The sequence below is a fragment of the Lontra canadensis genome, unplaced genomic scaffold (genome assembly GCF_010015895.1).
Source record: "Lontra canadensis isolate GAN:19392208 unplaced genomic scaffold, GSC_riverotter_1.0 scaffold106, whole genome shotgun sequence".
Classification (NCBI taxonomy): Eukaryota; Metazoa; Chordata; class Mammalia; order Carnivora; family Mustelidae; genus Lontra; species Lontra canadensis.
In genome coordinates, this window is record NW_022631100.1 from 5,885,383 (window position 1) to 5,913,056 (window position 27,674).

Sequence of the window (27,674 nt, forward strand, 5' to 3'; positions counted from 1 at the left end):
CGTAGTGTGCTTGTAAGTCTCTCAAACTCATGCACAGATTAAAGATCGGAAGGGAGGACATCATGATTTTAAAGTGATTTCTCCAGGAGAGAGAATTATAGATGATTATCATTTTCTTCTATAAGCTTTCTTAAATTTTCCAAGTTTTCTACAATAAACATGCATTAAAAGGTCTAGCCCCAGCGGCTGACATCCTCTGGCAGGATGCCAAATGGATGGTGGAGATCGTCCTAGACTGGCCTGTCTGGGATGCAGAATGGGGGCTACAAATAGGGTACTTCCAAGGCTTTCTGCCTGAAGATGCCACATTCTAAGCCAACGGGCTCAGGAGCCCCGCACACTGGCAGCTTGCACGGCCGAGGCCCCCGAAGACAATGGAGACATCGGGAGAAGATGGTCGGGGTTTCCAGGGGGGTGACTGCAAGAGGCACAAACTCTGACAGTTACCCGCTGCCCGGTGCTCCTGCCTACCAGTTTCGGGGTCGCATTGGTGTTCACAGGGGTCCAGGAGCCGCCGGGCACAGAGGTCCATGGCCCAGGGCCCACTGGAGTTCTGCTGAGAGAAGAGAACCACTTGAGCTGGGTTCAGCCAGTCACTGGCATCCAGCTGGCTCCCCTCCAACAGGATGAACCGGCTCCCTGCGGGAGAGAGAGAAGAGGAATGCCTGGACATGCACACAACAACACACACACACAACACACACACGACAACACACACACACACAACACACACACCACAACACACAGACGCACACCCACACAACACACGTGCGTGCATGAGCACGTGCGGGCCAGCGTCCCTCGAGACAGAGTAAGGGACACTCCACAGGTTGGCCCAATCCCGAGGTCATTGCACCTACCAGCCCTGGCCTGTCATGAGCCCCGGAGCGAGGGATCAGCAGTTGGAGGCTGGGCAACCACTTGGACCTCCTCCTGCCCTTGCTGAATCCCATCTCTATCAGGGTGGGCCCAGGGAATTATTGGGCGGAGCCACTCTGTGACGGCCACAGCATGACTCCATCAGACCCAGACCCAGCCACAGGCACTGGCATTCACCCAAGGAGCAGGGACCTGCCATCAAAGAGCAGGTCCTCTAATGGCGCGGACAGTCCCCACCTGTTTCCAGCCTTCTAGCGGGGAGAGAAGAGACTTTAACAAGTCAATTAGGTTCTCTGGGCTTCAAGAAATCAGGGCTTTCAGAACCCGTACAACTCCCTCATTATACTGGGGTCCCCCTGGATGAAAGGAAATTATTGCTTCAGAGTTCCAGGCTTTTAGCAAGCTACTGCAATTAGGAATTTCTCACCCAGGCATACAAAACCAAAGCATGGCTGGTTCTTAAACACTTCCAAGTTCCCAGTTAGCTTCTCCCTTCCCAAAAGCCAGAGAATCTCTTGGTGTCTATCTGCCTGTATCCAGCATGCTCTGTAATTCTCTACCTAGACAGGGGCTTATTTGAAAGCAAACAGAAATGAGAAATTGGAGTGGGCATAGAGAAGAGGAGGTAATCTGTTGACTTTTGTGTTGTTATTGTTGTTGTTGTTTTGTTTTTTTAAGATTAAAAATTTTGATTTTGTCAGTGGGCAATCCAAATGTGTCCTAAGCCTTACTTATCTGGGTTTGTGTTTCCCTCACTTACAGTAATAAGTAACAGTGACCCCTGGCTTCTCTATCTTCCTGGCCCAAGATGAAAACTTCCCCTTTGGGGAGGAAGCCACATCCTCGGAAGCGAGCTTACCATCGGCGATCAGGTGCTCGGGAACATGCAGGGTGATTTTGACAACGAGGGGACAGCTGACGTGAGAGGAGCACACGAGGCCAATCACACAGCTGGTGATGCTGATCAGCGTCAAGGTGGTCTTATTCACAGGACTTCTGGGAGAGCCCACTGGAAGCAAGATACAAGCAAGACACACAGTGGTAAGAATCTTGGCAGTGGGAGGCCAGTATGGCCTTCTGCTGCCCAACCCAGCAGAAGGAGGGAGGCAGTGGGCAAACCTAGTCCAGGCAAAGAATGTTTCAGCTCACAACCCCAATGAGCTTCATCCTCATGGAACACCGTGTTGTCAGCTCTAGTCAGAGGGGCTTAGCATGCTAATGGCCCTCGGGGTCAACAACGATCAGTTGTGTGCAAGTTCTCCACGCTTTTCCTGGGACAGGTTCACAAAGAAATCATAAAGGAGGGCATTCTCCCCTGCTACCCACCTGACTGAGCTCCAACCTCTTGCCCAAGGGTGGTAAGGATGCTTCCACCTCGTTCTAGAAGTCTCTGCACTTCTCACCGCTTCTCACAGAGGGCGCTCTCACAAACCCGCTCCTTCCTCCCAGGGCTCAGACTACTTCTCCAACTGCCTCTTGAGGAACTTCCCAAACTCTGTGGGTGGGAGTCCTACAGGTCAATCTCTGTCTAGAGAACCGGGAATGAGGAAAGTCTGCTCTGTATGTGTAGAGGATGTTGTCATGCCTGAAGGGTCCCCCCAGTCCAGCAGTGACTGGGGTGACATTATAAATGGCAGCCTAGTGAGCAAAGAAGGAAGCCGAGAAGGCACTTGCAGGCGTTTGCGGACAGGAATAGGAAGGAAGGTTTTCCTGGTGTGTCTTTGTTTTTGGTTTTTGTGCAGAGGATAAAATGGTAGTAATAAGAGGGATGTTTCACGCGGAGGCAGAACAGATGTGGGAAAGTAAGAAAGCAAGGCAAGTGGCCAACAGAATGTGTCCTTTGTCATTTTCTAATGGTTTGGCCTGTGTTGGCATTTATGACTGATAGAAATAAAAGACATCTATTATGTCAGACAGCAGGTAAAATGCTTTGCACACCTTATTTTACTTTTATTATTTGCTTCCTTAGAATAAATCTAGGAGTCCGGACAGTAACTACCCACTTCACAGGTAAGGAAAATAAGTCTCACAGAGATCAACCTCACAGTGACAGTAAAAATTTACAAAGCATAATTCTGCATCAGGCGCCAGTGTGCGGGCTTTACATGGCTCATGTCACTTAAAGAGGACCATGGTCTGATGAGGCAGCTTCCACAGAGAGACCGTCAGAGAGGCGACAGGGCACATCCAGGGACAAGCTGCTGCTAAGGAGCCAGGACAGAGGCAGGGGTCCGGCTGGGGCACCATCCCCCAGACGAGGCACTACTCAATCTCTGGGCCTGGGGAATCTTTGGAAGGGCTGTTCTCAGGACCGCAGGGAAGGTCTGGGTCTGCACCTGTCCGTTAGGGCAGCAGGTGCTCTGAGTGGGTGTGCTGGCAGGAGCTGGGATGGGACACCACAGAGTGGCAGGCAGCCTCTGGATCCCCTGTCCCTTGCTACCTAGAGATATTCTTTTAATCTTAGGAGCCTTTCACCAAGGGGTCGATCTTCCCACACTTAAAATCTCTACCTCCAGCCCAAACTGGCCCTGAGCAGCAAGAGATCTGCCACCAACCAAGCTCATCCCCCAGGCACTGGAATGAGAAGCTGGGCCCTCCCTCTTCCTTTGATTTCCACCACCTGCAGAATGCGCCCTGAGACTCCACCTTGTCTGACCCCACCCTCGGCTCTATAGGCCACGCCCTCCCCCTCCTCCGATACCATTAAATATGTTTCCATCTTGGGTCCAGAGTCTCCCTTGCCTTCATTCTCTCCATCCTGACCCGAGCCCAGCATCGCACACCTGGACAGCAGCAAGAGCCATGTGCCCAGTCTCCCTGCCTCAACCTCCCCCACCCTTGCCTCCCCAGAGGCGCCCTTTGCAAAGCTGAGTGGACCAGTGAGACGATCTTGAAAAGCCTCCAGGGGCGCCAACTGAAGGGTTAGGTCCAAGTCCTCCGGTCAAGGCGCATGCTGTCTCCTGCTCATCTGGCCTTATTTCCTAAGCAAACTGCAAACCTGCACCGTAGGCTTCATTCTAGTAAACCTTCCCACTATCTCACTAGACCATTATCGTTTATGTCTCTGTGACTTTGCACATATCATTTCCTCCTCCGCAGAATGCCATTTTGTCACCTTGTCAGCCTGGTATACACCTACTCTTCAAGTCTCCGCTCCAACAGCATCTCCTTGTAAACACTTCCCTGAAACCTTTGAAAGCAGATTCTCACTCATCCCCTGCTGCTCCTCTAGCCCTGGGAGCACCCTGCTGTTAAAGCTTTTATCACACGGTGTTGTCACTGTTTACAGGCACTTGCTGCTGCTCTCACGTGATTGCAGTGACTTGCTACTCATCTTCTCGCCTCCCTGGTCCTTCTGTACCATCGAACCATCATCCAGCATCTCTACCTGGCTTCAAAACGTCCAGTGGTTCCCTGTGACCTACAGGACCAAGTGCAAACTCATGGCACAGGTGCAATCCTGGGGGATCTGGCCTGGTATCCAGCCCCGTCCCCACTACCCTGTGGCCTGTGTTCTTACACCTGCCATACAGAACTGCTTTCACGTGCTTAAAAATACCATGTTCTTTTGTGCCTTCCAGGCTTTCTAGATGCCGTTTTCCTTACTAGGTTGTCCTTACCCTAGATTCTGCGTTTTCAATAAATTCTATATGCTGTATATAACCCAGGTCTAATTATTTTCTCCTTCTTTGTCTCCTATTGCTGCCAGGTAGAATGATCTGTTCTGTCCTCTGAGTACTCATTTTACTTTATTTATAATATTAAATTAGGGCTTATCACCGTGCCATGTTTCCATGTTTCTACCTCCCATCACAAAGCCTGACCTATGGCAGGTGAGTTATAAAATTTGCTGGCCTGATTGATGTATTCAGTTCAATTCAACAAACACTTACAAGCATCTATTATAGGCAAAATCCTTCGCTGGGCACTTTGGAAAAGTAAATTAGATATGCCCATCCCTAAGAAGCTTACAGTCTACTTGATAGCAATAAACAGTTGATGGACTAGGAAAGCTTGGTATTTTAAAGGAACAATTTGATGCTGCAAAGAAACTCATTCTAATTCATTACTATGGCTCTTCTTAAACAGGATTTTATTAAAGCAGAACACGCCCTGTTCAGGGTCAGATGGGCCAAGGTTCACTATCTGCTGTATATTAATAGCTAAAGAGGATCAAGGATCCACATTCTCCCCTCAGGGATACTGGGGCATCAGACGTTAGGCTGCCCAGAGCCCCACTGATCTCTTGAGGAAAATGGTGGGAAGGACTTTTGTCCTGATAGTAGCAAAGCTTAGAGAAGCTGCAACTGAGGCATTAAAAGGGCTGCTCCCAATCTCTGGGAAGAATGCCCTCAGTGTGGAAGGAACCCGAGTAGAGGTAGGAGAGAGCCAAAATGTAAATGTCTTTGGGTGGGGGGGCATTGGTTGATGATGGGTTGGGGAAACTGCCATTGGGTTTAACACAAGGGGAGGCCGCTCAAACATCCTCCATTCTATCTCAGTGGGTCCCTGTCTGAAATTCCTTAAGATGGAGTGTCGCACAAGCAGGAAGTTGCACTGCAGAGAGATCTGGGAGCAATGACAATGACGGCTGCACAGAGCTCCGCCAGTCACCCAAAGAGCCCATTTTAATAGAATTAAATGCTGATCGGAGCCCAGTGTGTGAGGTATTGTTAACACGCTTTGTATATGAGGAATCCGGCTCAGAGAAGCTGTTGTTCTCCTCCAATATCACACAGCAAGTAAACAGAGAAGCCTGTTGAACCCAGACTTCCCTCAGTGACAACAGTGCTCCCAGCAAGGCCACGGGCAGTGGCACCTCATTGCCACAGCCACACGTGACACAAGAGCAGGGGCCCAGGGAGCATCTGTGTGGGAGGACAGCACTAACAGGGCTGAGAGAGTGTGTGAGCTCCCCAGGACTATGCCGGGAGAAAGGAGGGCACTTGGAGGCTTGGGGGTCCCATGATTCCACCGGGGAGGGGACGAAAGGCCAAATACCGTTACAGACAGATCACAGATCATTCCTCGGCGACCCTGCCCCCCAACCACTGCCTCCCCAACCCCAATGGCCCGTGTGGCCAGGTAAGCAAGGGGACATATACCGTCCACATTTTCACATACAACACACTTTATCAACTTTATTTCCTGTGTCTAAACAGCAAAATATGACTCCTGAGGCTTCCAGAAGGAATTGAGAGTCTTCTGACCAAGAAATAGCCTTTCAAACAACTTGAAAACTTGTTTGAGAGTGCCATTATCTGGGAGAGATGATTCTCGGAAATTTTCCACTCTAGGCTCTTCTTTCTTCCTTAAGGAGGAAACACCAGCTGTGGTCCAAGGCATGCTTCCTGCAGAAACTGGCTTCGGTCCACATAGCCCCCAGCCCGACCCAGCCCCTCTGCAGCTCCTCAGCTCCCCTGCCCGGAGCCCCGCCACCCGCTGTACCCCTCCAACCTTCCCACCTCGGCTGCGTCTCCGGCTCCGCGAGGGGTCGGTGTAGAAGGTCAGCTGGGGGTCGTTTTCTGTCTCAGTGCCAGAATCCCCTTCAGGGCTCAGGAAGGCAGAACCAGCTGTAATGAAAAGAAGCACAGCACAGTCGACATCTTCAGTTTTTCCTTTGTGACACCAAATCACTGGGCAAGTTCAGGAGAAAAATCGATAAAAACAAGAGCAGGTTGACCGACAATTTGGGAGGAGGCACGGACCCTGGAGCTTTCGGATACACAGACTGATTGAAGAAGTGGATTTTCTCATGACAGTGGTCACTGGCGCCCACCCCCACACAGCCCGGGCTCACCCCCACCCCGAGATGGGCCCCTCCCAGCAGGACTGCCCGAGAGGACCTTCGAGGGTGGTGGGTGGGAAGGGATGGAAGGGAAACTTCCCTCCTCGAGAGTTCAGATGTTATATTTTTGCTTTTCTCTGGTCCTAGAATTAATATACATTCAGTGGGGAGAAGAGGGAAAAAATAATAAAGAGAATGCACAGAAATGTGCACAGGGAACAACCCCGATGTCCTCTAAAGCCTGTCAATCAGAGAAAAACTCCATTCACACTTGACGTATATGCTCTCTGTCTTTTTCTGACACAGAAGTAGATAAAGGCTTTTTAATCTCCCCTTACAAATGGCATTTTGCTGTACCTTCCATTTTATAGTCTTGGGGTTTTTTTCCCCCATTTAATAAATGGGTGCGCAACTTTCCATATGAACAAATATGGATCTATCTTATCATCCTAAATGACCACATGAGAAGCCGCCGGACAACAGACAGATGTGCAGGTAGTTAACTGATTCCCTATTGATGGACACTTAAGCTATTTCCAATTTTTCGCTCTTTTAAACAATGTTGTGATGAACAGCCTTTGTGCACAGCTCTGTGCACTCGTCCAATTATTTCCTAAGGATAAATGCCTTGTTTATGAAATTACCTGGTTAGAAGGTTTGTGCATTGAAGTTTCTTTGGCTAAGTAACACTCAACAGGCTTCCAGAAAGACTGGGCCCAAACACACACCCTCTAGCCATGCCTGAGAGTTGGGGGCCCAACCTATGAGTGGTCCTGCCTCTACCGATGTTAAGGAATCCATCACCCGCAAGCCCGGCCATCAGACGCAGATACCTCTCGCCTTGTTGTTGATGCGCTTTCTCTGGCTGCTGGAGGTGTGCGAGAGCAGAGTGGCTTGCTGGTGGTTGGAGTCCACGGGGCTGGTGGCGATGATGTTATCCTTGTACTTGTTCATCAGCGACAGCTTGGCATTGTCGCTTCCTGCAGAAGGAGAAGTCAAGGCAAATGCTTTCAGAGAAAAGGCTAGAAGAAAGCGGGAGCACGGAAAGCTGCCTGAGTTTCACAGAACTGAAATAAGGAACCTTTAAAGTGAGAGACTGGCAGAGACTAAACACACCTCTGATTTCTGCAGGGCTGCAAAACTGAGGGAGGAGAAAAGGAGAGAGATGACAACCAAAAACCCAAGTCCACTGATTCTGAATTGATTGGGGTCACCGCATGTGGCCCACTGGCAAGAGACAGACAACGGATTCCTTTCTCCAGGGTGGCACAGAGTTTTCAAAAGAAGCTGAATTTGAGTGCATTCAAGCAGAAAACGCCCTCTCCCTCTTCCATTCCAGTCCACACCGTTCCCTGTGGTCTAACAGCACTACTATTCGTATTTGCAGTACTGGCTGCTCCCTGAATTCCTTAGAGTTTGGAACCCCATGAGCATCACGTGGACCTGATGGGCTTTGCACCACGCCAGGTGCCATGGGAATATAAGGCCTTGACCACAGGTCTCTTATCCTCAAGGACTTCCCAGAATTTAAATCTCATTAAGAAGGGGCTATTCATACAGGATCTCTTCTAGATACAAAGCAGAATGGAGACTTTTTTTTTTTTTTAAGATTTATTTATTTACTTGAGTGGTTTGGAAGGGGCAGAGGGAAAGAATCTTCAAGCAGACTCCCTGCTGAGCATGAAGCCAGATACGGGGCTTGATCTTACAGCCCATGAAATCACGACCCGAGTTGAAACTGAGACTCAGATGTTCGACCGACGGGACCAGCCAAGCTCCCCATAATGAAGACTGCCATGATGTTCTTCCCCTCTTTTCAAGCCCCACTGAAAGTCTATATATCTTCAGCAATATTCAGTATGAAAAATGTCTTCTTTAAAGATAATGGAGCAGTTTTTGAGGGATCACTGTCTTGGGGTTTTCTCTATGAGGAGTTGTTTATTTATGGAAATTTCAGAGAAAGAAACAGGAGGGCCACTGTAGAAGAAAAGTACAGTGATTTCCTCTCTGCATTTTGTTGACCCCGTTTGGCTCAGCCCGATCAGGTCCAAGTCCTTTCCACCAAGCATCTCTATAGAAACACAAGGCATGTAGGCTCGGACAGCCTGACGGCATTCCTAATCTTTGAAGAAGTGCGACCCTTGTGAAGACCACAGAGGCATGGGCTAGACAACACAACTAGCCACTCCCAGCCCAGACCAAGGTCTTCATAGTCATAGAAAAGACCAGCACCTCTGCCCCTTCCACACCAGTGGATAAATAAATCACCTAAGCAAACATGTGACTTGCAAAAATGCCCTACACACACGATCTCTCTCGCTAGCTTCTTATTTCCCTGGGGCTTGCTCTATTATATATGGAAAAGGCTCTACCTGACCCACTCTTCTGTTGGATATAAAGGCATCTCTGCTTCCAGTGCAAAGGGGAAGTGGAGAGGGATTCAGTGTATACTGGTTCTTCTGACTTCCCACATTTGAACACAGCTCCCCTGGTCTCAGGAAAGCGTGTACCCTTCTGGCCCACCTGGGAAAGGGCACAGGTGCATGCCATCATGCAGGACAACTGGCCCCCAGGGTAGAGAAGCTGGTTCCCTCCTCACTCCCTAGTCCCCCAAGAGGAGGAGCGACTTGCCCACCTGGGGTGAGGTCCATCCCCGCCTTCTCGTTGCAGCCCTGCAGGGAGTCCAGGGTGCGGGTGACCTGGCTGGCAAAGTCCTCCCCTCCGTTCATACACTCCCTCTGCAGGTGGTGGCGCAGGTCCGTGATGTCGTATTCATAGCCGTCCAGGATGGGGGTCTCCCGGATGCTCAGGGTGCCGCTGGAGTTGTGGCCCTGCACGCGGGCATTGCGCAGACTCTCCCGTCCGTGCCCGCCGATCAGCACGGAGGGGATGTAGTGAATCTCGTTGGCTGCCTCGGCGCTGGCACTCTTCTGGGGCTGAGGCACCCGGCGACGCTTGCACCAACGCCGGCGAGTGTACAAGATCATCACCAGGCACAAGATGGACAGCAGCAGAGCAATCATGCCGCCCTGGGGAGAAAGGACAGGAGCCGTGGGAAGAGGGCTGAGCTCGTCCCACCAAGAGGCACTGCCCCTCCCCCAACCACCATCCATCACTCACTCATTAACCCATTCACCCCAGTGCGGGATGCACTTAGACCAAGCACATCACTCAGCAGCAAAGGGCCAGTCCATGGTGACGGGTGTTGAAGGAAAATGGAGGAAAGATGGAACTGGGGTGGACGGTACCTCATTTAAGTGATCCAGGGTTGCTTCGTGCCTTAGCAAACAATGTGAAAGAGAAGTATGTGTGTGTGTGTGTGTGTGTGTGTGTGGTTTCAGTTGTAGAAATAGGGGAAAAGGGTTACATCAATGATCAGTGAGTCCCCCCAGTTTGAAACCTCAACGTCTGTCTCTGTATAATGGAGAAGGTGCCACTTAGCCTGGGGAGGTGGTGGTAAGGACTACGTTAGGGAATGGTGCACAGTGCCTAACAGACTGTGTCCCATGGAATCAGGGATGGCCTCACCCTGGACTTAAATGTCACCATAGGAGTATGGGAAGACCATCACCAATCCAAAGAGACCCAATGTCCGTTAGGGATTTACAGGCAAGTGTGCAGTGGGCCCTCAACATCTGAACGACTGTTTAGATCACTATGGCTTTAGGGAACAGCTTATTCCTACTTGCCAGTCCTGGGTGATCGATCTCCCACTCATGCTTGAGCAAGGGATTGAGACCCATGTCCTGGAGTCAGGCTGGCAGAGAGTTTCCTTCTGAACCTTCTCTTCCTCCCAGGGCATCCCCTGAGGCCGCTCCCTAAACACCAGGACTCCACTTGGTGGTCTAACAGAGGCCAGGATGCCATGCTTGGTGACACTGAGCATGTCACTTTGACATCTAGGGGGACTTGGGGGGGGTCTCTGCACACCCGTTGCTCCCCAGTACACCAAGGGCATAAACCTTCCAGAGCTTGGTCTGTATTCACTCCCTTTATTTTGGTCACTTTCCCTCCAAAACTGTTTCATTAGGAGGGGCTGTGCCAAATAATTCTACTCTCGACTTGGGCTTCAGTCATTGCCACCCCATTCCCCAGGCTAGAGAGAAAAACCTCCTATGAATTCTCAGGGGGTTCCCCCCATCCCCGACAAGGCTGGGTCAAGATTATCCCCTCAAACTCATGAACAGGGGCTTTCTCCAGTCTTGTGAGAATTACATCTTGAATTTATAAAGTTCCTCTCCCAATAAATTTTCCCATTTACCATCCCTCCCTCACCAGCACCATGAGTGAAGCAGTGTGTGTGCGTGTGTGCACCTGCACACACGCACACATACACACACACACACGTTGTTGCTTTCAGACAGGCACAGAGACAAGAAGCAACAGAGTCAGTTGCCAAGTGACAGATCATGTCAGGTGGATTTTTGGGGACATACACTGGCCTCCAGGTATTTCAGATTTTTCCTTTACCTGTGGGACTGTTTCTCCTGATGAAATCTCTCATGCAAGTAGGCAGAGACCGTAAGTATGAAGCTGCCTCTGTTGCAGTGTGGGTGGGAGAGTGGGGACAAGTATTCCAGGTCACGGCCGACTGTCACCTCCCTGCAACCCACCATCCCTCCAGACACCCCTGCAGACCCCCTGCCCCAGTGTCGCAGCTGAGCCCCCGAGCCTGAGCCCCGCACCCGCATGCTGAGAGCCCGTGCTTGCGTCCAACCCACTTGTTTCTCCGCAATCCCTTTATCTCGGAGTCAGACCCGCCATCCTTTCCTTCACCCCAAATTGAAATTGCAACAATAGGCAATTAAGCCACACAGAAAGAATAACTTCCCGAGTGAGAGAAGTTGTCAGACATTGAATTAGGCTAGTGAAAGTGAGAGGTAATTTTATTCCCTAAAGAGCTCTAAGTACAGTATAAACATCAGTCTCCGAGGAATGGCTGAAACACCATCCTTCCGCACACACAGAGGGGTTCGGGGAGCCCCTCCGTGCTTCCCCTCAAGGTCCCCCTCAGAGGATCACAACAGGGTTATGATCGGAGGCAGGCGGCAGGCTCATTCCCATATTTTGCAGGAAGACAGCAAGAACAGCTGACCGGTTTGGGGCTGTTCCTATGTATCAGACACGTGTTCTAAGTGCTCCAGGCTTTTACCGCGCAGAGGTAGGGTCAACAACTTGTTCCAGTTAAGTAACTTGTTCAAGGGCACAGAGCAAATACACAGTAGTTCCGAATTCCAGAATGGGAACACAACGCTTCTCATGGCTGAGCTTCCGTGCCTAACCGGGGCTGCAGTGACCCCGCACAACCCCCCCCCACCCCGTGAGCGGGGTGTCCCACAGATCATCAGCGGGTGGGGTGCGGGGAGGGCAGACGAGCCCACTCACATCTAGCCTCGCTTCTCAAATGGCACGTCTAGCAGACGGTTGGTCCGAAGAGGCACCGTCATAAACAAAGGACCTCTCGCGGAGCAGCCACCAAGGGTCCAAACCCAAGACTGGCTGGCAGTGGAAGGACAACTCTCGCGTTTCAAGGTCTCCATGCTCAAATAAGACAATGCGCATCACACATCATTACATGCCTGAAGGATGCCATTAGATCCCAATTTAGTTAAATTTCCACAAAGAAATTTGTTTTCTCTTTCAGCTGTGAGACCTGTTGAAATTCTCTAGGTTTAGCTCCTCCTCTTCTGATGAAGAAACGATGGCCCAGAGAAACCATAGAAGCAGGTAGTGCAAAGGAGTTCCAGACCCGCCCCTCCTCGTGGCACTGCTCTCTTAGGTACTTCTAAACTTCCCTTCACCCTGTGTGGTCCTAGACATTCCATCAGGAATATTTTAGATCTATGTATTTTTAAATATTTTATTTATTTACTTTTAAATCAGAGAGAGTGTGAGCATAAGCAGAAGGAGTGGCAGGCCGAGGGAGAAGCACGTGGCAGGCAGGAAGAGTAGCAGGCTCCCTGCTGAGCAAGGAGTGCAATGTGGGACTCGATCCCAGGACTCTAGGATCACGACCTGAGCGGAAGGCAGCCGCTTAATCGGCTGAGCCACCCAGGAGTCCCTATATCTATTTATTTTAAAATAGCAACTTATAGGGATCTAGAACCCCAGTGTTCAATTGGCGAAGCCAGTGTATTTAGCACCGATAACCTCGCTTTATTGAAACATTTCCCCTGCTTAGACTCAGTGACTCCCAACAACCTTGGGTCTTTCTTAATCGGTTACTGGTAATGAGCTCCAGCCCCCACAGGAAGTTCAGCACAGACACAGCAAAGAGGAGGAGATCCTCAGGCATTCGAGCTGCGGTACGGGTTCTCCGCTTCTATAACCCAGAGCGGCGGCAGGTGTCACAACACTCAACAATGATTTACTGAGGATTATTATGTAAACGATCACATATATGTTACAAGATACTAACATGGAATATGATTTCGTCACATTTTGTAATAATAATAGTAATCTGTAAAATCACTACACAGAAATCCCTGCGAACTTGCTTGTCTGCTCTGTCCGGTGAGAGGGTCCTCGGTAGGAAGGAGTAGGGAGAAACCCTCTGCCACCCTAGGAGAATGCATACATGCAGCCACCTTGACAACTTTCCTGCGATAGCGAGGACGTGGAAATCTAGTGCTCATGTTCGATTGCTTTTCCATCCCTGTGATAAACCACGGTTCTTTGATCTTGCATGATTTCTAACCACTCTACTTCCGCAGAGAATTTTATGCGGCTTCCATTTAAGTCAGAGAGGATCTACTGTTTTTCTGGCAAATGATCTCATGCAACAAGTAGGTGGCAGTTGAAACGGAAAGAGCTACACCGAGGAGCTTCCTGATAACCAAGTCAAAAAGGGAAAGGTAAGCTGCACACATCTTGCTTTGTCTGATGGGATAAAGTTGGGTGCGAGGAACAAACATTCTCCAAGCCTTCCAGTCCAGCCAGACTTGCAGCCAGGGAAGTGTGCAGGAACACACAGACAAGCATGGCTGCTACAGGGGGCCTTACAGAAAGCAGGCAGGAGGTGACCGCAGGCACTCCTGGCTTTTGCAGTTCTGTTCTACCTGAGCGGCGCTGAGAAGGTGATCTTCATTTATGTGTGTTAGCTTCAACTTCTGTGGCATTCAAAACAAAACAAAACAAAATTCTATGGCATTCAAAGCAAAATCATTAGGATACATGTGGACCCAATGGCAAGTTAATGAGTCACAAACTTAGAATATTCAAAAACAAATAACAATTACTGCAGGGTATGGAATTGTTTTGTTCTTTATTCATCTTTTTCATGAGTTTTCTGATTATTCTATTGATTTTCCTCAAAACTGTTAACATTTAATAACCAGAAGCACGTCTGGGGTATATGAGACCTCCACATCCATAAACAAGTTGCATGCCAAAAAAAGTGGCATTTAAAAATATTTTTTTCTTTAAAAATCAATAAATCATTTCTACTGGCTCTAATAGAGATAAAAAAAAAATGAAATCAGCTTTTATTTTATTACGAAACTGACATTTTCAGCACTTACCTGAGAGAATAGTATGAGTTTTGTCAGACCATTTGCAGATTTTGAAATCTTTGTGTAACAATATTTTATATAACAGTGATGGTGATTGCCCAGGGACAGAAAGTTCTAAGCAGATCTCCCTTTATGCTCATCCCAACCATGCCCGGTAACCACAGACTGACTCATTATCAGACCTATGTATTTGTCCTGGGTCTAGGTCACACCTCCCTCCCTGAGCCAACTCCTTCTTGTCCTTCTAAGTCAGTTCAGTGACATAACCTCAGCCAATTCTTCCCTAGTTTCACTGACCTACCCACAGAACCCTCCACATCACTCTGACCACAACTAATTGTCCATCTCGTCTACTGGATAACAGACTTCATGAAAGCAGGAGCCACTAAGCTCCAGGGCCAAGCATGGGGCATGGCATAAAGGTGTTCAGTAATTATAGAAGGAAGGAAGGGAGGGAGGGAGGAGAGGTCAACCGTGAATGTATTTCTTTCTTTTTTTTTTTTTTTAAGATTTTATTTATTTATTTGACAGGTAGAGATCACAAGTAGGCAGAGAGGCAGGCAGAGAGAGAAAGGGAAGCAGGCTCCCTGCTAAGCAGAGAGCCTGATGCGGGGCTCGATCCCAGGACCCTGAGACCACGACCCGAGCCGAAGGCAGAGGCTTAATCCACTGAGCCACCCAGGCGCCCCTGAATGTATTTCAATACAGACATCTTCTATGCGCTTGCCAGCAAAGCTTATTCAAGTCAGTTGCTTACATAACTCATCCATTCAATTCATTACTCAATTGTTGAAGTACATACTCACTTGGGGAAGGCGTGTTTCTAGTGATCGCTGTGATGGAGATACCGTAGTGAATCATACAGGGATGGTCCCTGATCTCATGGACTTTACATTCAATTTTGAGAAAATAATCTGTGTAATTTGGTGGGGGTTTTTTAATTTTTTTTTAAAGATTTTTTAAACTTATTTGACAGAGACAGCGAGAGAGGGAATACAGTAGGGGAGTGGGAGAGGGAGAAGCAGTCTCCCCGACGAGCAGGGAGCCCGATGCAGGGCTCCATCCCAGGACCCTGGGATCATGACCTGAGCCGAAGGCAGCTGCTTAATGACTGCGCCACCCAGGTGCCCCTGTGTAATTTGGTTTGTAAAGGTAAATGCAGCCACAAAAGGAAGATGAAAACAGATCACAAGGGCTGGAAACGTCATTACCCCCATGACAGAGGAACTGTGGTCGCTAAAGTTACCTTGGACTGGAGAAAGGACTCCAGGGAATCCCTTAGGGGCTGGTGCAATCCTTCCCTCATCCTGGATCCATATCGTATGATCAGTAAATCCCAGAATAAAGAATGTCACTCTATCAAATGTCACCAGAGTGTAGAGAGTCACCTGGGTTTTGTGAACCCTTGGCAGAGAGACGGAAAAGCTGAGATTATGTTTCCAGCTACCATCTGTCAAGGGACTGCAGCCAATAAATCAGTTCACATTTCAAGGCTTCATTTCTCCCTAGGAGTAACCAGAAGACTGAGTCCGAGACATAATTAATTATCCCTCAAGGCAACTGGACACACTGAATTCAAATTATAATCCTCAAGGAATTAAATGGTGGTTAGAAAATAAGAATGGAATAAGACAAGTTTGGTGGTGCGTGTCTCCTACGTTCACCCAGTAACAATACCTGAGGGTCTGGGGCAAAGCCCCTCTCCCGTAGATGACAGTGATCACTTACATCTATCTCTGGCTTTCAAGGGGGACAGACCAAGAGGAGAAAAACTGTGCAAGCCCACATGGCATCTCCGGTCATGCTCTAATCTAGATCCAAATGTTCCAGGGGCAGAAAACGGGTGAGGTATATAGATGACTTTTCAAGGACTCCTCTGACCCTGTGTTTCAGAGCCCACTGGAAACCTAGACCTAGGTTACGAAGAGCATAGAGGCCACCAACAAAACAGCAGGGCTAGCCAGCTAAAGGACTCCGTGCAAGTTGCCCAACATTTTTTTTTAAAGATTTTATTTATTTATTTGAAAGAGTGCGCACGCATGCACGCAAGTGGGGGGAGGGGCGGAGGGAGAAGCAGACTCCCCACTGAGCAGGGGTCTATCCTGGGACTTCAGGATCATGACCTGAGCCGAAGGCAGCCGCCTAACCGACTGAGACACCCAAGCATCCCTCACGTTGCATAACTTCTTCGAACCTTCCCCAGGCTTTCATTTAGCAAATGAAATGACTGAAAGAAATGAGTTGACTCTTCCAACTTGACAATTTTCTGGTTGTTCATATGATCCCTGCCAAACTGGAACTGGCTCTCAGAGGTAAACTACTTGTGGAGAAAATGCCTGTGAGCTCTTCCGGAGCTGTAAAGCTGGTGACTACAGACCAAGGAAGTAGGAGCTGATCCTTCGGAGATGGGCTGTCAATGCCAGCTAGCCAACGGCGTCCCTGAGAGGGGGCTCCAAAGCCACAAGAAGGCCTTTAAAATGAGGTGATGTCATCAAAACTGTAGTAACATGTTCTTGACCTTGAGGATCCCCTTCCTGCCAGAAGGAGTCACCAAAACTAGAAGAGAAGGCCCCTTGGTTTGCTCTGCTGGCAGATTGTCTTTTCTGTGGTGGTCAGTGAATAGAAATCCATTATCCCCTGCCCATCTCCTTCCCAAATGGAAGACAAGAGAAACATGTGAAGCATATTAAGTAGCGAGTTCAATTTATAAATTATTAGGAACATTACCTCCCCTTGGGGGTTTTCTGAAGTCTTTAATCGTGTGGAAATGCTTTCCAGTTGCCACAGGCCACCACGTTAATTAAGAGGCCTCAATATGTCCTCTGGGGCTTCTGACGTGAATTGCACATCCCACTGGCAGGGGACAGGCCTGCCCTCCCTTGTCAGCCTCTCGCCGGGGCAATGATAATATGTTAGCCTGCTGCCGTGAGATGTGTCAGGACCCCTTCCCCAAGTTTCCAGGTGCAAGTACCCAAAGCTCAGGGAAGAAATAAGTGAACTTCTCTCATTAAAATGCCATTTGGGGTGGCGGGGTAAAGACAGCCTTCCATAAGAAGAGACAAACTCTAAGACTAAGCGTCTTCTAGATTAGGCAGGCTCGTATCTGAAGGCCCTTTCCACCGGAAGATGCTATGAACAAAGTTCTTCTCAGGAGGAGACGCACCTTTATAGCTTTTTATTTTTTGTTTTTGTCTCCCAGGTCTAAACGTTTTAATTCTATTAGGTTTGGTCACCATCGTTCTTCTTTAATCTGGGAAGTTCGTCTTCAGTGTCTTGAGGAGCCTTCAGGAGTTTCATTAAAGAGAGCCTAAAGCTCTGCGGGGAAGGAGGCTGGAGGCGAGCATGCTGGAGTTGGCCTGGGCTGTTTCAAGTTGTCCTCTTTCAGGTTCTTTTTATAGAGCTGCCTTTTTGGTTCTTGGGAGCTTTTCTTGCCTCAGAACCTTGACTCTGCTGTCCCAAAGCGAAAGAAAGAGTGCATTTGTTCATAAGGAGCTCAGAGCTCTCTGATGCTCCGCGGCTTCAGCTGGGCCCATTGTTTGCCTTAATGCCAATGTCAATGCCGGTGCCATTGGGGGAGGCGTGGAGACAGAAGCAGCTTGCTATAGGCGGGGTGTTCCCCGTCCAAGGCTACCCTCATGGATCCCCTAATTCCAAAGACTTGCTTAGATCTCTGCAGAGTGGGACAGCTGGGAGGAATCAGGATACAGGGCAAAGAATCAGTGTTACGTTAAGAGGCTGGCCCCACATGTAACCCGTGCGTGTGGGTGTGTGCATGCACACACGTGCCCAAATGTGTGCACTGTGCCCCACAGGCAGGCTGGGAGATAAAAGGGTCCACAGAGAAGCAAAAGCACTCCAGGTCGCTGTCTCAGCAACCCATGGGCAGAGCCGCGTGAGACAGGCTCCCTCCATGGGCTATGTGCACCAGCCCTTCAAAGCTTCACAAGCCAAGCATGAAGCCAATGAATAAATATCTCCAGCTGGATAATGCTCAATGCTTATTCTTGGCCACGTTCCTTTCCTCCTTTCCTCTTTGTTTTTATGCAGTAGGTGATCTTGATGAAATAAAATAATAACAATAATCTGCTCCATTAGGACCAAACATTAAGGGAATTATTGAACAAGTAACAGAAGAGGCAGCTGGCACAGTATATGCTAATGACCATGAGACTTTAACCCTCTTTCTCTCTGAAAATAATGGAGTTGTTAAACTCCTCTTCCTCCCATCTCCCCAAAGTCAGGCAGCCCAGCCCAAGGGGAGGTGAGAGGTCTCAAAGACCTAATAGCTCTGTGGGCAGTAGCTGGGGCTAAACAAATGAAAATATTAAACACCAGTCACTGTGGGGACTCCAACGACCTGTCAGGACTCCAGTGACTTCAGATGGGAAAAAAGTGGGGGACAGAAGGGTGAGAGAATCGAGATGTCAAGATTTCCCTGAATTTGGTACATGTCATTTTCTGAACCAGTGGAGCTTCAAAAGGTTTCTTTCCTCTCTGCCCCGAACCCCCCAAAATGAGATGGATCTTTAAAGGCTGTGCTATTCAGAGATGCTTGCTAGACAGGGGACCGGCAGAAGCCCCTTCATGTTGGGTATGGGCCCTGATCGTATTCCTGCCCACACAGAAAGGCACAACTCTATCATAATTGCCATGAGGTCTGGTGTGCCAGAGTCCAGTCAAGTCTTCAGGAGCTGGGCCCAGCTTCCTCCCCACGATGGAATCTCCAATGGTGCAGTGTCCACACTGGGAGAGATGACAACCCTACAGTGCTGGGGGAGAGTTTTGTGGAGATCTCAAAGGCTACAAAGCACCATGAAAGCATTTCTCAGCTTCTTAGAGCAATCCATTTATACATGCTTAATCTCCGCCACCTGAATTCCTGACTTATTTTGTAACTCTGTGGACACACTGCCTTATTCCTACGGTATCGGTGCAACAAAGTAGGATTAATACCCACCATTCGTATTTACCATGTGCCAAACACAGCACCTGGTGAATTACATAATTTTGTTTAATCCTACTAATGAATGTAAGTAGTTGAAATTACTATTTCCATTTTTCGATGAGAAACAGGAGATCGGAGGGTAAGTAACTTGCTCAGGTTTATGTGGTGGTTAGTAGGAACCAAATCAAGACTCAACCACTGATCTTAATGATGTTTATGACCTGGTTAAGTAGAAAGGGGCCTGCCACTGGGCCTGGGCCCAGGGCCCAATTCCCTAACCTCCATCTTCTCTAAATTAAGCCCTGTATGGCCTTGCACTTACACATGATCCTTAGGAGGATACAAGTAAAGATTCCCAAATGTCTACACTGAGTACTGTCTACACGGTCTGCCCTGGATGTCCCTAATCCTCCTCAGTTAAGCTTGATCCCTGGGTTAGCCAAATGCATAATCTCAAGCAGTAATTTAATTGTGCCAATGGTGGCCATTTTTCAGGCTGTCATTCTGACACAGGCAGGGAAAATCTGTGGAGATACTTGTCCTTGGGTAGAGGTTTTCTAAGCGAAATCAACTGTCTTCAGGGTTGGCAGGTACAGATGCTCGAGCATTTCCTTGAGCACAGTCTACTACACATGCACATAGACTTCCGTGTCTTCTCCATCTGGAAGCCCTTATTCTGGGCACAGAAAGCTAAGAAGAGTGGTGGATGTTTTCCACAAGAGAGCAGCACATGGAGAAAACAGACTGGGAAGGAAATGTTAGACTTGAACACATTCAGGGAAGCTAGGAACTGGTCACAGTCGGGTCACCTGAAAGATGGCTGGCCACATATCTAGAGAATGCCTACAGGTCACGTCTTGCATTAAAACTCCAAGAATGAGGGGCGCCTGGGTGGCTCAGTGGGTTAAGCCTCTGCCTTCGGCTCGGGTCATGATCCCGGGGTCCTGGGATCGAGCCCCGCTCAGGCTCTCTGCTCAGCAGGGAGCCTGCTTCTCTCTCTCTCTCTCTCTCTGCCTGCTTGTGATCTCTGTCTGTCAAATAAATAAACAAAATATTTAAAAATAAAATAAAATAAAACTCCAAGGATGATAACGGTCACTTCCAATGCAAGTCATTCAAAGTTAGTCAAATCCAGGAATTAGCAGAACTGTTATACACAGCTTTCTGCTCCTAAAGGACCTCTCCCTTGGAACTGACTTGACCTACAATGCAGAGGAGAACAATGGGCACCCATAGCCACTTCTCTTGTAATGCTCCAGCCATGACTCAATCTTGGCATCCAAGGAAGATGCATATTAAAGCTGAAGAACTGTAGCAAAGGGAACATGCGGAGGGATTAAGGAGAGCAGAGACGCTGATGTACAAACACAATTAGCGTGTCCTATGCCAAGATATCTTCCAAACCTCCCGCTCTTGCCAACAAGCTTTGTCTGGTATCAAAGAGGGGAGGGAGAGGGATGACTGACAGTCAGAAGAGTCTCTTCTTGGGCCATGGACTAAGTGCCATGGCTCTTATTCCTTCCTCTTAAAAAATTATTTTAATTCAATTTTTCCCTGGAACTAATCATACACAAAATCTGGAGAAGAGGCCTGGTCTGTGAAGGCAATCTCTGGATGAGACACCGATGTTCTCATGAGGGCAGCCTTCCTTCAACTACCAGTTCCAGCATCAGCCGCATATTGTCTTTGGCTAATTCCATTTTTGCAGGCAAAGCCATTGTAAAGTCTTCAAATGCTTCCCATGATTAATTAAGAAAAAAAAAAAAAAAGTTGCCCTGATCTGCCTCCGACCCTCCCTGGCATCCCACCCACCCAGCTCTGTGTGATGTTGGCTTTGTTCTTCTGCTTTTCCACAGTTTCTCTCTCATGTTTGGCTTTTGAGGGGGAGGTGATGAGGTTGACTGTGAACTTGAACCTGACATCTGCAACTCGGCTTCCTCACTAGCTGTCCATGGCTCACTTTGTTCCTGGCCAGATGCTAGTCATATCTACCAGGCCCTTGGGCTCACCAGCCAAAGATGGGCCTGAGCAGAGGGAAGCTGGAAGCTGAGGCCCAGCCACCCCTGCTCTCCCCCCACCGCCCCTGGGGAAAGTAACAAAAGGCCCAACTCTGATCCAGTTTTGATTTCCTGATCAGTGGCTGGATCATATGGTGTGAATCCACAGGTCACCCTGATCTAGCCAGAGACTCTCCCATGATACAAAGACAGTCAGGGGTTCTTGCTTCCAAGGCACCGGAAGAGTCAGACATCAACTTTCCAGACAATGCATTATTCTGTACCTGGAGCGGGCATGTGTTGCTGACCCCATGGGGACCATTCCCAGCCAACCAGCAGCATCATTATGATTTAATTCAGATCACAGTGTTCGTGGGATTTCATTTTCCCACTTTTTAATAGAGATGACTTATTTTTTCTATTCTTAAGATTCAGTGTTATTATAGGAGAGGTGGGGGAGAGAGAGAAAGGGGGTGGTTCAGAGGAGGCAGGGAGAGAGAGAAGACAGGTGTAGGATAACAGGGTGTGTCCACACCTATCCCTGAACCTTTGCCCTCTCAATCCCCCGACATGCCCTCCTCCCTCTCTGTACCTCTGCCTGAGCCCCTCACACACTTTCAGGGCCCCACCAGAAGCCCCTCTCCTTCCCAAAACCGACTTTGATTTCTCCAACCCTCAGACTTGCTCTTTTCTCCCCACTCCTAAAGCATACGTGGGCATTTCTTAACTAATCTTTAATCCCTAATTCTTTTGTGTCCTATCTCACAGCTCTGACTACACTCGAAGGCAGGGACCTCGGTTTAAAAACTTATCATGGCCCCGGCCTCAGCAAACACAGTGCTCTGCTGGATTCATTATAGGGAAGCTGGCTTGGCCAGGTTGATAAAGCACAAAGAGCATGACTTCCATGCTGTGTGTCAACCCAGCCTAAGGCCTCCTTCTGGAAACCCATCTTCACTCCTCTCTGAGGGCTTCCCCGCCCATCCTGAGACATCCCCTCACCTGCAGAGCCTCCCAGGAAGAAGTCAGCTATGGTAGGAAGCCAGCACCCATGACGATGTTCGGATAGGAGGTCCCTGCGGCAGAGCCATCGCCCAGAGGATATTAGCTGAGCTTTTCAGAAAGCGTGAAAGCTTCTACTTATCCAGCCTCATTCCTGCTCGAAACGGGTTGTAACATCACCAAGCCACTGCGAGGTGCCAGGGGCCTCACGTAAATCTACAGCGATTTTTTTTCTGGAAAAATTAACTGGCCTGTATTTTGGCTCGGACTTTCTTGCTGTACTCCACAGAACTCTTCACGAAAACAGTCTCATCACCAGAGAGGTTCAAGAAATTGGTCACCACATTTTTTTTCTTATTACTGAGCTATAACTGACATTCAACATTATATTAGTTTCAAGTGTACAACGTAATGATTTTTCTGTATACTAGAAAATGGTCACCACATTAAATCCACTGATAAAACATCTATTTAGCCCCTAATTATCAGAAGAACCTGTACTACGTGCTTTACAAAGGGCAGGGTGTAAAGAAAGTCCCATCTCTGGGAAACGAAAGGTTTGGTTTTTCTTGTTGTCAGTATAGGCATTATCTGTATTTATGTATGCACATATATTTGCATTTATATTTCTGTTTCTGTGGAATGACTGCAGGTAGGATGGAGAAGTTCTCGTTAACCCCATTCTGTAGTGTGGCAAGTATACCCGGCTTAGCAAGAGGGCCTCACGCTGTCGGGACCAGCATTTTCCCACAGTTTTCTCCACTGCCACACCATGACAAATGCAGGCTCCAAAATGGGTACACCCCACAGGCGCACCCAGTACCAGCTGTAACTCCAGTTTCTTCTCTCTCTGTCAAGAAACCAGACCAGACTGCAAGCTGATCGAGAATGACCTTATTATAAGGCATTTACAATGCAGACTCCACTCTGATGGAGAAAAGGAAACCAGTTACAAATCTCAGCCCTTTACCATTATTAGTATCAAATTCAGATGCCACACTTTACAACTGATGGGGACATGGCACCGTGGTGGGGAACTGCAGAGGTGTGGACGCATTCGATGCAGAAGACAACAGATGAGGAGCCCTTTGCTCTGCCCAGAGGGAGGGTCTGTCCAGGGAGAAGCCCTCTAAATTCGTAACACCAGAGGGCACCATCCCGGTCCTGAAGCCATGCCTGGAGTACTCAGGACTGAAGTCCTCACTCTGAAAATATTCCACAGTGATTTTGATCAGTACCAACTAAAAACCAATCTTAAAAGATTGGGTAGACGATGACTGAGAAACAGACAGACAGATGGATAGAGATGGCCCTGTGACTTGGCCAGCTCTGGTGTGTAGTAGGACAGTCTTCCCCAAGTTTCCTGCTCCAGGATTATGTGAAGGGAAGAAGGGAGGTGATGGTTTGTGGGGAGGAGGGAGCCCGACCATCAGAGAGGAGACCTATATAAAACAGCGCCCTAGTGGGCGCCTGGGTGGCTCAGTGGGTTAAAGCCTCTGCCTTTGGCTCAGGTCATGATTCCAGGGTCCTGAGATCGAGCCCCGCATCGGGCTCTCTGCTCAGCAGGGAGCCTGCTTCCCCCTCTCTCTCTGCCTGCCTCTCTGCCTACTTGTGATCTCTGTCTGTCAAATAAATAAAATCTTTAAAAAGAAAACAACAAAATATCACCCTAAAGGTCTTGCAAGACAAGGGCAGGTGTGCTCACTGACCATGCACTCCTGTCCCCAACAGCACTTAACCAGCCTTTTAGCTCTTGGGCCAGCCCTCTGAGCCTCAGCTTTCCGAGTGTCAGAAAAGCCCTTGCTCAGCATACCTCATGCAGATGGCCGTCTGTAGACATAGAACACAGCAAGGGAGATCCAGGAAAGATGTCTGAGCTGGGCAGCGTGGCTAGGGCAGAGTGGAAACCAAGGTGTGGTCAGGGATGAGGGCTGCTCATGAAACACTCACCTGGGAATTGGCCCTTCAGGGTGGAGGGAACCGCTCAAGGTGTTTCAACCACAAGATGATACTGTCCAAGCTGCATTTTACCAGGAACAGGCTGGTGGCAGTAAGAGGGACGTTCTCAGAGCACCAAGGGAAAAGCAGCGTGAGCGGGTGAGAGGAAATGGGGACCTGTCTGCCAGCAGCAGTCAGGGATCAGGGGAGGCACACAGGGCTTCCAGTGATGTTTAGAAAAGAAAACAAGCAGAGAGAGGTTGGTGCTACACTGAATGAGTGGGGAAAGGGAGGAAAGTGGACCTAGCCTGGGAGACCTCATTGGTGGTCCTTGCACCATGGAAGGCACAAGGGGTAGAGAGGGCCTTTGGGAAGATGGAGGATGCATTTCATTTGACCCATCTTATTCGAAATGCATGTGGACCACCCAGACAGACAGATAATGTAAGTCAGAAGCTGGTGGGAGAGACGCCAAGGTCGGGGACCAGAAACAGTTACAAGTGGGGAAAAAAAAAAAAATGACACAAACAATTTTTACTCATTTCACAAACACCAACTGGGGATGTTCCTTGTGTGAACTGTGGTGGTGGTAGTTGTAAGAAATAGAAAACGAATCAGACTCCAACCACATCCTGCCAGTTAGGAGTCCGGAGTCTAGCAGAGTAGAAAAGAAAATTGCTTTTGGATGGAAACAAACACTAGCCAGAAAAGAAGCTCAGAGAAGCCTTTCCTGTGGGCCCCGCCGGAGGAAACCAAGGGGGAGGCGTGGTCTCTCGTTGAAAGATGCAGAGAGGTGGCCAGGTGGACGCACTGGATATAGGACCTGAAAGGGACTTGAGATTGGAATGCAGACACATGGTGGAGAAGAGGGGGACGCAAGAAGACAATGCCAAGGTCATGGCAGGTCAGGCACAGTGAATAGGAGGGCACAGAAAAGCGTATCCTGCACAATAAGCATGAGGAGGAAGACTGAGAGTCTTCTGTCCCCAGATAATAAAATGCAATATGTGAGTAGATGATTTTCCAGCGAAGCAACTATTTTTCTCCTTTTCACTGTTCTTTCTCGGCAACCCTAGTGACCTGGAAGGATATTAGCTGGGTAAGGCAGCATTTGACACAGATGTTGGTGGAAATTTCTGGATGCAGAAACAGCCCTTTGAACACGCTCATAGTTTCACACAGGAATAGTTACATGGCTCACTTCCCGCTTCAACTTTTTTCATTAGATGAAATCAGGTGAAAATAAACATCAGACGCAAGTTGGATCAAAGAGGCCAAGGAACTCACAAAGGGCACGCAGAAGAAGAAGCAGCGAAGAGGAAGACAGCGAGTCTCTGGGGCCTCAGAGACCAGAGACGACCTCGCCTTCCCAGGAGAGGAATGGCATTGACTTGACTTGCCCTTGTCCTCAGATGCTGTCCTGAGAAGCGGCCAGACCCATGTGGAAGGGAAGTCTGGCAGGTGCCCTCCAGGTCCCGGAACTGTTATTTGACAAGGCACTACCCTGGCAGGGATTTTCCTTCCGAAGCGGACCTTTCCCCCTAAGACACAACCGCTGTCCTGAGAACACAGCACCCAGGGCCACGGAAGCAATCAGGTGCGGAAGACACGGAAAACCACGGCTCAGCTGCGCTGGCCAGAATCACTCCACCTCCGGCTCCCTCACGGTCATAGCGGGCAGAAGGAGAAGCAGCCTCGGAGAGCACTCAAAGTGCTTGGGACGTGACTCCTCAGACCCACCAAAGCCCCCAGGCTGCGGGCTGTGGGCGGGGCGCAGAGGCCACTCCATCCTGCGTGCCCCTCCCCCACCCGGGGGGCTCCTGGAGCAGCGCCCTCCCCCCGCCGGCTCAGGTGGGGGCACGTCCAGGGAGACTCCATGCAGACAGTGAGGAGCAGAGCTGGCTGAGCACAAGAGGCCCAGGGCTGGCAGCCTGGCAGATCCCAGGGTGCCTGAGGAGAGGCCCCACTGGGCCACAGGGAAAGGCTCACAGGGCCACCAGACTCCTTCAACAGGTCAGCACGGTGGGAAGGGACAGCTCTCTCCCAGGGCAGAACAGCCTCCGCTCAGCCCCACCTACAGGCACAAAACCCCGCCATTTCCCCATAGACCGTCTCTTGTTCATAAAGGGGAAACAAAGGAAAGCAGAGTGGCTGCAGAGAAGAGAACAGAGCTTCTCTGCACATTACTCTGAGGTTTGATTTAACCAGGGTTTGCTAGTGTCCCCTATGTCCTTCACTTTCGTACTCCTGGCATGTCAGAGCCAGAGGTAAGTTCCAAGTGCATCCAGCCTGGGGTTCCCAAGGCACAGTGCCCACAGCCCCTCCACGATCCTGGTTGATGCCATGCCAATGGCTGGCCAAAGTGGGAGACATCTTAATTTTATTATTTTATAAAAAAGTATTTTTCCTAACCTCTACTGAGATAATTAATGGTAACATCAAACCCAGGATTTTATTGGCATTTTCATCTAAGGCTAAAATGAGTTCAAAGGGAAAAGCCAGTCAGTTTAAATAAAAATATTCAGAGAATACGAGAATAGATAGGGGGAAAAATATGGCACACTCTGAATGCCTAAAGATTTGAGAAGGCTCATTCACAGTTGAGGAAAGAGACTCTGGAAGGTGAAGACATTTGGCTGCAGTCTCAGACCTTCGTGGGGTAAACTTCTATCACAAAAGCCTCCTGACTTCTAATTCGGGGGTCTGCTTGTCTCCCGGGCCCAGTATTTATCACTGTGGAGGGAAGAAGAGAAAAACGCCATCTAGATGAGTCGACCCTGTTGACTGACTCTGCTCCGGAGGGTCTAAGCAGAGCCTCGGCTGGGACATGGTGGTGCGGCCCACACCAACCCCAGGAGGAGTCAAAGGGAGGTGGTCATGCCCGGGGCAGCCTGGAACTCTCAGGGGCTAAGGCCACTTGCTCTGGCCAGCAGAGCCCTAACACAGTGACCTGACTCCACGACATGCAGGACTAAAAAGAATCAAATCAAATCAACAAACCCTCCTGCATTTGTTCTGTGTGACAGCTTATCTCACTTCGTAGGAACGTGTCCATGTTCCAGCGATGTCAAATTCCGACACACTCCCTCTTCCACATCCCAAATGCTTATATGTATTAGCCCCAAAGCCTTCCATCGTCTTGCTCAGATAAGCTATAGGGAGGAAGCAAACAAAGCGGTTGAGCCCTTTAACAAACACCTGGTGTCTGACCCCCATGTCTTCCTTATGGTGCTGTAGGGGACAGCAGAACTCCTGTGACGTTCACCTTAAGCAAACTCTGGCCTTGGGAGCCATGCCCAGAAGTCCCAGACACTGCTCCTTGAAGCCCCCACTGCTGTCAGCCACAGTTCAATGTATCAATTAACTGAGCATCTGATTCTCCCAAGTTAGAAGGGGACTTGACTCATCCCTTGCTATTCACGGATGTCAGCAGCAACGACAGAGGTATGGGGAGGATCATAAATAGCAAGGCGGCAGCAGGAAGCTCCTGACCTCTTCAGATGTGCTGTGGAGACTCCTGGGCAGCCTGCAGGAGAGCTACTGACATCAGCCACTCATGCAGGCAAGGCTTCCAATGAACTTGAGCGCGTACTTAATAGGGTATGTGGTAAGGC

At 49.2% G+C, this 27,674-nt stretch overlaps 1 protein-coding gene across 2 annotated transcripts in view; it reads right to left on the bottom strand.

Moving 5' to 3' along the window:
* ASTN1 (astrotactin 1) overlaps positions 1-27,674 on the bottom strand; it is a 310,433-nt gene that overhangs the window by 158,489 nt on the left and 124,270 nt on the right. The window contains exons 3-7 of one of the 2 annotated variants that reach the window (XM_032838732.1): positions 9,303-9,696; positions 7,501-7,647; positions 6,345-6,452; positions 1,739-1,888; positions 472-639 (exon numbers count right to left, since the gene is read on the bottom strand). In XM_032838732.1, the coding sequence (XP_032694623.1) occupies positions 472-639; positions 1,739-1,888; positions 6,345-6,452; positions 7,501-7,647; positions 9,303-9,696 (967 nt within the window). Of the gene's footprint in view, positions 1-447; positions 640-1,738; positions 1,889-6,344; positions 6,453-7,500; positions 7,648-9,302; positions 9,697-27,674 lie in introns of both variants that reach the window. The other variant, XM_032838731.1, reaches the window with a different exon arrangement.